Source organism: Larus michahellis, chromosome 2 (genome assembly GCF_964199755.1).
Source record: "Larus michahellis chromosome 2, bLarMic1.1, whole genome shotgun sequence".
Taxonomy (NCBI): domain Eukaryota; kingdom Metazoa; phylum Chordata; class Aves; order Charadriiformes; family Laridae; genus Larus; species Larus michahellis.
In genome coordinates, this window is record NC_133897.1 from 78006615 (window position 1) to 78018209 (window position 11595).

At 50.2% G+C, this 11595-nt stretch overlaps 1 protein-coding gene across 1 annotated transcript; it reads right to left on the reverse strand.

Annotated features, from left to right (window-relative positions):
- Positions 1 to 1503: 1503 nt before the first annotated feature.
- On the reverse strand, positions 1504 to 9428 carry PSMG4 (proteasome assembly chaperone 4). The gene is made up of 3 exons (XM_074576050.1): positions 9133 to 9428; positions 8953 to 9028; positions 1504 to 1781 (listed from the first exon to the last, which is right to left on the reverse strand). The coding sequence occupies exons 1-3, from the start codon at positions 9328 to 9330 to the stop codon at positions 1660 to 1662; spliced, it is 396 nt and encodes a 131-aa protein (XP_074432151.1). The 5' UTR covers positions 9331 to 9428; the 3' UTR covers positions 1504 to 1659.
- Positions 9429 to 11595: the final 2167 nt, after the last annotated feature.

Sequence of the window (11595 nt, forward strand, 5' to 3'; positions counted from 1 at the left end):
TACTGAAAACAGTCTTACAAGCTAAATGTCTGCATGATGTTACATCTGTTGTACCTACGGAAAAGAACTTTGTATGTAAATGTACAGAATAAAATGACGTTGTCCCATCAGCTGGCTCTCCTTGGTCTGGCTCCCTCACAGTGACTTCTGAAACAAGCCGGCAGCAACTAACGTGACTCCTCGGCAAACAGCCCTACCCTCCTCTACAAACAGAATGAGCTGACTTTCAATCAGACTAATTAAATCAGCACACCGATTTGTAACTAATTACCTTTTGCATTCAGTCACAGAAGAACAGTGGACTCAGTTCGCTGGGTGGTGTAAATGAAAAAGAAAACACCCTCCGACAGTTGATTTTTGCTATCCTGATCTTGAACTGTGGCCAAGGACCAGCACCTCTTCCCACCAGGTAAGGAAGGGCCCTCTGTGCCCACATCAAACCTGCAACACCGAAGCCAAGGGGTGTTCAAACCCTTTGGACAAGAGGCTCAGCAGGGGTTATGCCTTCTACATCGGCAACCTCTCCGTTAGTCTTTAATTGCTGCTTGTGCTGCCACAGCAAGTTCACCAGTTTTCTGTAGGTTGTTAGGACAGTTGTCTAGCAGCAGCACTAGTATTTTTTTAATTGGCATCGGAAGCTTATGTCTGAGTCAGGGTTTAGCTTGCAATGCGAAAGAAACAACCTGGACTCGCTCATCAGGTTGCTACGTTTGGTGTTCCTGCAAATTGCTTTGAGTAATAGGTGGTGTGCCGTATCGACAGCTGCAAACAGTCACCACACCAGGGGCTTTTTGGTTGCTTTGGGTTTTTTTTTTGTATAGTTAACTTTCAGCTGCCCCTCTTGTTGAACAAAACAGCCCATGGATCTGCCTTTGAAAGGCTATCCATCCTACCTAAAGGCAAGTCCAGAGATGTAGCAGCAGGATGCTCTGAGGTGGTGGTGGTGGCTGCTCTGATTTTTCTAATGGGTATGTTCAGTTTACACACATGATGCTCTTCTAGAAGCTTGACAGATTTATCTATTGCTCCAAAAGTCAAGCTGTGCTTTTTTCCTCCTACACAGCCCTCAGGGACGTACAGAAAACCCTTTGTGAAACCCTTTGTGAAACCCTTCTAGTGTCCTCAGTGCCCAAGAGATGGAAGCGCCCAAGTTTATTGCTAGTACTACAACCAATAGGCACTAAGAAGATAGAGCAAGGTAATGCTCATTTTATGTTACAGCTTTTCAATACAAAAACACATTTTGGGGGTTTTTATTATTATTTGAATTCTAAAAGCTGCAATACTATGTTCAATACTACTACGTAGCAGATTAATTGTACAAGTAGAATTATGAACTGATTTCCCAGCAGATCCCCACACTGCATGCAGGCCAGACACTACACATGCTGTTATGATGATGTTCTCACATTGCAGCATATTTTTTACTCTACTCACCTATCCCCTACTTAACAGAGTAGCAAATTTGGAAAAAAAAACAAAAACAAAAAAAACCCACAATAGTCCACGTCCAACTGTATTTAGGTCCAGGTATATTTAATAACAACTGCAAATTCAATCAAAACCATACAAAACAAATATACTAACTTAATGTCAGTGTGAAAATTGCAATCAGTTTTTCTAAAACAAAAACTCAGGTTATTTTACAATGAGACAAAGTCAGAACTTCTCTGGGAAAGCCATCATTTCTTCTTTGATCCTGTTTTCTATGAGTAAGGTGAAATTGCTGTCTGTGTTTTGAAGATTGTAGCTGACAAATATCTGTTTTTTGGTCTTGCTGGCTAAAACACAAAACAGAGTAGTCAGCCACAGTTTGCTCTTGCATAAAAGCGATGATGGATTTTCAAGCAAGCCTTTTAAAAAGCCATATCATGCAGGTTTCTAAGACAATGTTCTCCACTCCTGCTGTGCTGGACACAGTTATAAAGGAATAGCAGACCAAGTACCTGAGCGTTGGCACGTTGGGCAGAACTCTGCACGTCATGGAAATGGGCAATATAAGCCTGGTGACTAGCAACTAGTTTTTGGCCTGATGCAAAAAGCCATTAGTCACTGGGAAGCTGTGCACTTCTTTTAGGGGGTTTTGGACCCTTCTTAAATATAACGCAGTTTAAGTGAAACCACAGACTATACTGGACTCTTAGCACTGAAATCTGGTTTATGAGTTGGTAAGTCTATGCTGTGAAAAACATTTACAGAGGGAAAGCACACAGGAAAGTGATTAGGCCCCAATTAAGAAAGTTCTGGTTTATTATGAACCATGAAGAAGGTCCCCAAAAGCGTGCACCGCTCTTGTCTAAGCCTGCTGTCAATGATTTTGGTTCCTTTAACCTTTATTTATACGGCATCCGTGAATACTCTGGGAGGCTGGAGAGCCTGGGTTGAACATGATAACCAGGGAGGTCCCAGCTGACTGGAGGTTGGCAAATGTGACACCCATCCAAAAGAAGGGCTGGAAGGGGGATCCAGGGAACTACAGGCCAGTCAGTCTGACCTCAGTACCTGGGAAGGTCATGGAACAGATCATCCTCAGTGCCGTTACATGGCACATGCAGGAGAACAGGGTGATCAGGCCCAGTCAGCATGGCTTTGTGAAAGGCAGGTCATGCCTGTCAAACCTGATCTCCTTCTATGATAAGGTGACCCACTTAGCGGATGAGGGAAAGGCTGTGGATGTTATCTACCTGGATTTTTGCAAAGCTTTTGACACCGTTTCCCACAGCATTCTCCTGGAGAAACTGGCTGCTCATGGCCTGGACAGGTGTACTCTTCGCTGGGTAAAAAACTGGCTGGATGGCCGTGCCCAGAGAGTGGTGGTAAATGGAGTTAAATCCAGTTGGTGTCCGGTCACAAGTGGTGTCCCCCAGGGCTCGGTGCTGGGGCTGGTTCTCTTTAATATCTTTATCAATGATCTGGATGAAGGGATTGAATGCACCCTCAGTAAGTTCGCAGATGACACTAAACTGGGCGGGCGTGTTGATCTGCTTGAGGGTAGGTTGGCTCTGCAGAGGGACCTGGACAGGCTGGACCGATGGGCTGAGACCAACGGTATGAGGTTCAACAAGGCCAAGTGCCAGGTCCTGCACTTGGGTCACAACAACCCCAAGCAGCGCTACAGGATTGGGGCAGAATGGCTCGAAAGCAGCTCGACAGAAAAGGACCTGGGGGTGTTGGTTGACAGCTGGCTGAACAGGAGCCAGCAGTGTGCCCAGGTGGCCAAGAAGGCCAACAGCATCCTAGCCTGTATCAGGAATAGTGTGGTGAGCCGGACTAGGGAAGTGATCATCCCCCTGTACTCGGCACTGGTGAGGCCCCACCTCGAGTACTGCGTTCAGTTTTGGGCCCCTCGCTACAAGAAGGACATTGAGGTGTTGGAGCGTGTCCAGAGAAGGGCTACAAAGCTGGTGAGGGGTCTGGAGGACAAACCTTATGAGGAACGACCGAGGGAGCTGGGGTTGTTTAGCCTGGAGAAGAGGAGGCTGAGGGGAGACCTTATCACCCTCTACAGCTACCTGAAAGGAGGTTGTAGAGAGATGGGGGCTGACCTCTTCTCCCTGGTGACAAGTGATAGGACGAGGGGAAACGGGTTCAAGTTACGTCAGGGGAGGTTTAGATTGGATATTAGGAAACATTTTTTCACTGAAAGGGTTATTAAACATTGGAATAGGCTGCCCAGGGAGGTGGTGGATTCACCATCCCTGGAGCTGTTTAAAAAAAGGGTAGATGTGGTACTTAGGGACACGGTTTAGAAGTGGTTTTTGTCAGGGCAGGTTAACGGTTGGACTTGATGATCCTAAAGGTCCCTTCCAACCTCAGCGATTCTATGATTCTACGATGAAGGCAAGCACAAGTTCCAGGCTACTGTAATGACAAATACCTAGAGAGAGGTGCTATAAAATTAAGAGCTGCCTTCCATGAGAGAGCTAATTAACAGTGACAAAAATAATGTCCACTGGGGCAGGAAGACTTAATTATCAGAGCAGATCAGATAACACCAAGAAGTGTTTTGTAAATTAAGTGGAATCCTACTTAGATTTTACCAGAGTAATACAGCAAATTTGTAACTCTCTTTATACGCTGCTGAAGCTAAGCTTCACGAAGAATGTAAGAACCATACAGGAAAAACAGACACTAAATTAAAATTGAGTTGTGTAAAATAGGAGACAAAAATGGTATTTGGGTCACAAAATATTCCTGGCAGAGAATGAGCTGTGAGCTGACAATCCCAGGGAGAAATCGGACTGTTCTGCTGAATATTCAAAAATATCATCTGAATTTTAAAAATTGAAAATAAAGACACCAGAACGCTTAATATCTTAATCCTTTTTAAATGGGAAAGTTAACTACAGGAAACCTATAAACACATATAAAATGTACTTAAACAGCACCTTTGAGGCATTTTCATTATGCAAATCAATTTATTACAATTTTCCATTCTAACAGGTTAACAGCTTCCTGGCTCAGTAAGTAGAGCTGCTTCTGAAATGCAAGGACTCATTTGCCTTTTAAGACCTGGCACTAGAAAATGCTGATATAATGCACCACGCTGCACTGATTGCTAAAAAAAATAGCGCCTGGCACCAGATTTTGTGGTATAAAGCAGCATGTTTTGTAAGCACTAGTGCTTCCTCATCATGCCCTGAATGAATGCAACACTAATTCTGAACTAATGAATACCATTATCCTATCTAACGAAGCTACATTGTACACTGCAGTGTCCAAACTCAACTTCTTAATTATGTTTGCGTAAGAGCCCGTTGTATCTTTAGGATGTTGTTCCAGTTCCTGGGAACACCCTCAGGGCTGCCTGTGCCGAGGAGGACCTTTTCTGTCCCCACTTCCCTCTGGATTCATTTGGACATGTGGACTCTTGTGAGAAAGAATGAAGAGGGAAGATCTTATGTCTCCATGGAAGACCATCTGCAGCTTCAGAGTAAAGCAGAAAACGGCGAAAGACAAGGCTTAACAAAAAAAAACCCTTAGCAGGGCTGCTTCCCACACAACTTGGCTACTAACCCCTGTTGCACCAGGCCCTCAAACTGGAGAAAAAGGTTCCTTGGCAGCCCATCATCCAGGATGTGCCCAGAAGCAGCACAGACCTGCTCCTACAACCTCATGGAGAGGACCAAGGCCCACATCTAAGCTTGAAGAGGGGCCCAATGGGAGCAGGAGAAAGGGTAGAGCAAGTGTTTGGCATAAGTGTTTGGCATAACGTGGCAAGCATTTGGACATGGACCTGTTGGAGCGGGTCCAGAGGAAGGCCACGAAGATGATCCGAGGGCTGGAGCACCTCTCCTATGAAGACAGGCTGAGAGAGTTGGGGTTGTTCAGCCTGGAGGAGATAAGGCTCTGGGGAGACCTTATAGCAGCCTTCCAGTACCTGAAGGGGGCCTACAAGAAAGCTGGGGAGGGGCTGTTTGCAAGGGCATGCAGCGACAGGACGAGGGGCAATGGTTTTAAACTAGAGCAGGGTAGGTTTAGATTAGGCATTAGGAAGAAATTCTTTACAATGAGGGTGGTGAGACACTGGAACAGGTTGCCCAGAGAGGTGGTGGAGGCCCCATCCCTGGAGACATTCAAGGCCAGGCTTGATGAGGCTCTGAGCAACCTGATCTAGTGGAAGATGTCCCTGCTCGTGGCAGGGGGGTTGGACTAGATGACCTTTAAAGGTCCCTTCCAACCCAACACATTCTACGATTTTATAAGTTTGTAGACCATTCGTGCTGGAAAAAAGGTGGTGGAGGGGAACTGTGCCCAGCTGGGAAAGACTCAAAGAGGTTGAGGTGACCTTCACTGAGAGTCCACTAGTCCCTACAGAGGGAAGATGAAGATTTGGCACTATTCAGCAATCACTGTGGCTGAAAGCGCTGTGATTTCAGGATATGCAGGTAAGAGAAGCATTAATGGACAAGATCTTCTCAAGAATTGGAATCCACTAACCTACAGGAAACAATCTTTTAGGAGTGAGACACATCTCATGCCAGAGCAAACAGGCAGGGTGGCGGGAAACAGCCCCTGCACCTAATACCAGCAGATATATATAGAAATAGGTAGGTAGAGGAATAGGAACATGGCAAATGTGTCTTCAGCAATGGAAAAGAGAAAAAAGCAACCCTGAAATATGGGAGAAGACAGAGCCAGGACACCAAATTCAGCTGTTGTGGCTAGGACCCCTACCAGGCTGTAAAGAAAAAACCATGAGAATATCTACACTGATGCACGGCAGCGCTGAAACTCCTGCTCCAGGGCAGGAAAAAAAGGCAGGTGATGGAATGCGACTGTGAAGCATAACAAAAAAAACACCAAAACAACAACTTACGTTCAAATGGCATCGTATGCTAATTCAGTTACTGCCTGCGAAGATCAGAATGTAAACGGCAAGGAAAAAATGGTGACAGCACAGGAGGAAAAAAAAAAAAAAAAGATAATACTGCCTGCCTGAAGATTACCACATGGCAGGATGGTTAAAAAGGCTACCTTGGACACACAGCTACAAGGCTGTGAATAGCATCTCTGTTATTACAGAATTTGTGGGAGTAACAAGGATTTAATTTCCCAAAGGAAAACTTACCAGTAACAGCAAAGCTTGGTATTTCTAGTCAAGGCAGAACACGTTTCCTTACCGAGCACTTTGTGAAACGGAGGAGATACCGAGATGCTTAATGATGATCTTGCAGGTCCGCTGGTTTCAGGAGAATAAATTATTTTGGAATAAGTGACCATGAGCCGACTTAAATTGCTGAATTGACAAAAGCAAACTTAAAAATGAAGGTGTAGCATTTCAGAAAGAAGATTTATTTCTCTTCGCAAAACTCAGTTATGATTGGGTAAAGAAGCAGCATGTAATTATTCAAAGCTAGAAGTGTGTTATTGACTTTCTCTTTCCAACCAAAGGTGAAAAAGGTCTACGGGCCTTCCTCAACACAATATACCTTAAGCAGGATAGCACAAGTAAGAATTGTATCTATAATGAATATAAAAGGGACTGACCAGCAAGGAAAACCACAACCCAGAGGTTAGAAGGCACGGATACAGAGGAATATTGCCCAAAAGCCTAGCTGGGCGGCAGCTGGCACAGAAAGCTTAAGACAAAATAATGAAAGATAGTTAAAGCACAAGCAGAAAGAAAACAGGAAGGTGCATTATGCTCTGAGGATAAAGAGTACTGATATCCCAGTACCAAGCAACACTATCAGTTCGCAGTAACGAAGTATGTGAAATTAGCAATATAAATGAGAAAACAAACAAACAAACAAAAAAAAAAAACCAAAATGGCAACAAAACTTAGACCACTTCCTGTGAGAAAGAGCAGGTGTCCTGGACAGCTTCTGTCCAAGAACACTGAAAGAACTAACATAAGAAGTGACAAGTTATTACCAACTCTAGCTATAAAATATCTAATAAACCTTTAAGAGTGAAGACAGCACTTAAAAAAAACCTAAAACAAACAAAAGACAGGAGAGCGTGGGAATCACCAAGACAACTTAGAGCTGTCAGCCAGACTCCAACGCTACACAGAAGCTTACAGCAAGAGCAAGACTCAGAAGAAACGAGTAATGCAGAGACCAAACAGAAAATGGAATGAACTGTTATACTTTACACAAACCCTCTCTGACTACATTTTTACTAACTGACTTATTAAGGATAATGCACTAATTACACATAAAGAAATCACGTATGCTGTTATTACTTAAAGTGGAAACAATTGAACCCAGTATGTAGGGAAAGAGCTGGCACCAGGGGAGACTACAACAGTGGTTATTAAGAGATAAGTTATCAGGATGAAGAAAGGACGCTAATACTGTTTTTCAAAGATCAGTCTTGTGAGCAATCCTTTTTTTTATATATGTGTTAGTGGACATGGAGAAGAAGTAGGCGTAGACTCGTGAAACTGCCTGACAATACAAACTCAGGACCTATTGCCCGTAAGGAAGATCAGCACACAGATAATTAAGAAGAATTACATGCCCCTTCCAACTGAAACAGGAGAAGTCAGATGAGATTGAGCCGCGCAGCACCTTGCATTTAAAACCCGGTAACAAGTACTTCAGCAGTTCACCAGGTGGAGCTGCATCAGTTACTGGTAGGTGATGGATGATGAGTAACCAGCATGATGCAGCTGCCAGAGATGTGAGGGCGCTAGGACGCATGAGGCCAAGTATTTTTTTAGAGATAGAGGAGTCTGAAAGTTATCATTCAGATTCAGAAATCTGGCTACATCAGCACCGCACTAGGTATAGCGGGACACCCTTACACCCGCTGATAACGGAGACATCCCAAGAGGTGCCTGTTACATGCTGCAGGGACAGTCTGTGAGATGATCCAGGACTTTCCAGGCCAGAACGTCTCAGAATTTGGGGGCTAAAAGCTGCAGTCTGTGAGACGATCCAGGACTTTCCAGGCCAGAATTTGAGGGCTAAAAGGTGCAAGATGTGATGAGGGTTGGCTTCATCTTCACGTGCCTTGCACGATGGCCATCCCACCCCACAGCACAGAAGCATTACAGCTTTATAGACAAGTATTATGGCTTTATAGAGAGGAGCTCACTGAAAATCCCACTCGCTCGGTACAAGCGTGTGCCTCCCCCCTGCCGCCCACCCAAAGCCAGGGTCAGGGTATTAAATAACATGGCTTTGACCCTGCTCAACGCGCCCTGAGGCAGGGCCCCCGCCACCCGAGGTGATGCGGGCTTGTCCACGGCCGAAATAAAAAGCGAATCCTAACGGAGACGGCCGTAATCTGCGCGGCCGGGAGGGTTTGCGGGGGCGGTGTGTGGAGCAAGAACCGCACCCCTCCGCGCCCACCATCACCGGGGGTGGTGGCCCCGAGGCGACCAGACACGGCTCTGCCGGGGGGGGGTCGACAGGCGTGCTCTCACCCCACCTTCCGCGGAAGGCCACCCCCGCCCCCACCGACCCGGCTCCCCCCTCGCCCCCGCCGCCCCGCACCTACCCAAGCGCTGTGCCAGGCAGGCGGAGGCGGTGTCGGAGGGATCCCCCAGGAGCGAGGCGGCCACCGGGATGCTGTCCTGCAAGCGGAGCACAGGGATCAGGGCAGGGATCGGTCCCCGGCAGGGCGGGAAGAGCCGGGGCAGAGACGGCGGAGCCCCGCCGGCCCGGAAGGGACACTCACACGGGGGGTGCACATGGCGACGGCCAGGCTGGCCAGGGCGGGGGCGGCGCCCACCCAGAGGAAGAGGGAGTCCCGCAGCCGCATGGCGTGGAAGTGCACCAGCTGCTCGCCGAGCCGCCCGATGAAGTCGTGCAGGGCGATGCCGCCGCCGCCACCGCCCGCCGCCGCCGCTCCCCCACCGTCCGCCGCCGCCTCCATCGGCCCTTCTTCCCGGCGCGGCCAGGCCTCAGCAAGCAAGGCCCGAGCGGGCCGGGGAGGCGGCGCTCCGCCGCGCCCGCCCCGCCGCAGACGCTGCTGACGGTGCCCGCCCCCCCGGGCACCGGCCCTGCGCAGCCGCCCGGCCCCGCGCTTCCTCCGTGCGTGGCCTGGAGGGTGTACACACACATCCCCCGCGCCGCGCTGGGTTCACACACGCGGATAGGCACGCACACCCCCTCCGTGCACGGCCCCTCCCCGGGGCGCACCTCCTCCGTGCCCCCCCACCACCCGATGTGTACACTTCCCCTCGGTCGGTGCACAGCCCCTCCGTGTACAGCCTCCCCGCGAAGGGCACACACACACACCCCGCCTGTGCACACCCCCACCCGGCACAGACACGCACGCCCCGGGGCACACCGCCCTGTGCACGCACAGACGCCCCCCGGGACACGCACACATGCCCGCCGGTGCACGCACCCCCCGTGCATGCACACAGTCACGTCGGGGCACACACACCCCAGGGCACCCACGCAGCCCCCAGTGCACACCCCCTATGCATGCACACACACGCCCGGGGCACAATCGCCCCCGGGGCACACACCCCCCCCGGCCTGTGCACACCCCCTGTGCATGCACACACCCACCCTGGGGCACACTCGCAGCCCCCGGTGCACACCCCTCTCCGTGCACAGGCACACACCCCCCGGGGCATAAACACACACACACACCCGCCGGTTCACACCCCCTGTGCATACACGCACACCCCCGGGGCACACACCCCCCCGGGGCACACACCCCCTCGGGGCACGCTCGCAGCCCCCGGGGCACACCCCCTCCGCACACAGCGCACACCCCCGGTCGGTGCACTCTCCCTCGGTGCGCGGCTTCCCCGATGCTCACACCCGCCCCACACCCCCTGGTGTGGGTGCGGGTGCGGGTGTCGGTGGGTGTGGGGGGGGGGTGTCCGCTGCGGACTCCGCAGGGGGCCGGGGCCGCTGCATGAAGGCGGAGGCAGCCGCAGGGACGGAGAAACCCCGCTAGATGGCAGGTGAACCCCTGCCTGCGGGGGCACCGCCTGTAAAGCGGGTTCGGGCGGCTCCGGTGAGCCAGCCTGGAGGAGCCCCGGGCCTTCAGAGTAAGGGGAAGGGGCTGGCGTGATGCTGTGCAGCCCCGGAACCCCCACACCCCGGGGAAGGGGAGAAGGAAGGTCACGGTGACCTTGGCTTCATTCAGCTCTGGAGCTTTTCAGGGTTACAGGGAATCTACAAAGCAAGCGAGGAGGGTTTGCAGGGCTCCAGGGAATACTGGACCGTGAATTAAGGGCCCTGCTTCGGGTAGGAATCTTTGTGCCCAGCACACTTTCACCAGAGCCTAGCTAAGCTGCCCCTTACTGAAAAGGATTTTCCTTAACCGTGCCGTCTGCTGCCAATGAGAATACAGGCGGCACACTGATGGCCATCAGCCCTTTGCAGTTGGAAATGTGTATTTTTGTACCACTGGCAGGGTTTCATCTCTGCCTAAAGAACAAGCAAGCTAATTATTGGGGTTTTTTTTTTTAGTTAGTGTTTCCTCTCCCTCCAATTTTGTATGCATTTCTAGAAATCAAAATGTTACATTTCCAAATTCTAAAACTTTATTTTCACTGTTGAAGAAACGGGGGTGGGGGGGGAAGGAGCCAGTCATCACTTTTCTTCCCTAAGCTGCTCCCGTTCTTCTGGCTTCTCTCAAAAGACAAAATCCTCAGCCCTGCTAATTTCTGCCCGTGCTGCCACATCAACACTAAATCCCGGGAGGCAGATAAGCCTGGCTCAGCTGCCATACCCCAACATCCCATGGCACAGGATCAGCTTGGGGAGAGGCGGGAGGGTAGTGGGGGGGGTCGCAGGCCACCTCCTCTGTCCTACATTTGTCACTTGCTGCTCGCACAAAGCATTATGGGATGCATGGTGGCAGACTACAGCTACGCCTGTCCCCGTCTCGCTGCTGAGGCGGCGTCAGGCTTGTGCTGGTCCCCAGCGCCCGCACTTCACAGCCCACCCCAAGCCTTTGCCTCCACGTGGGTTGGCCTCCCGCAGGGTGACCATGTGCGGAGGCTGGGACTTGTGTCGGGGCTGGAAAACCAGCCTCTCCCTGTCCCAGAAACCTGTTGCAAACCAGCACTTAGCCTGTGGCAACTGAGGAGATCAGGCAGGCAAACAGGTGACCAAAGCTACCCTGGAAGGGGGCGAGTGCTGGCTGCATGCACCAAACACTTCCCTCTGTGTC

Coding starts and splice junctions, on each gene's coding strand:
- PSMG4 (XM_074576050.1), bottom strand. CDS start 9,330: ATGGAGGCGGCGGCGGACGGTGGGGGAGCGGCGGCGGCGGGCGGTGGC. Junction 9,029..9,132: donor TCGCCATGTGCACCCCCCGT/GTGAGTGTCCCT, acceptor CTCCGCTTGCAG/GACAGCATCCCGGTGGCCGC. Junction 1,782..8,952: donor CTGCCTGGCACAGCGCTTGG/GTAGGTGCGGGG, acceptor TTTGTGTTTTAG/CCAGCAAGACCAAAAAACAG.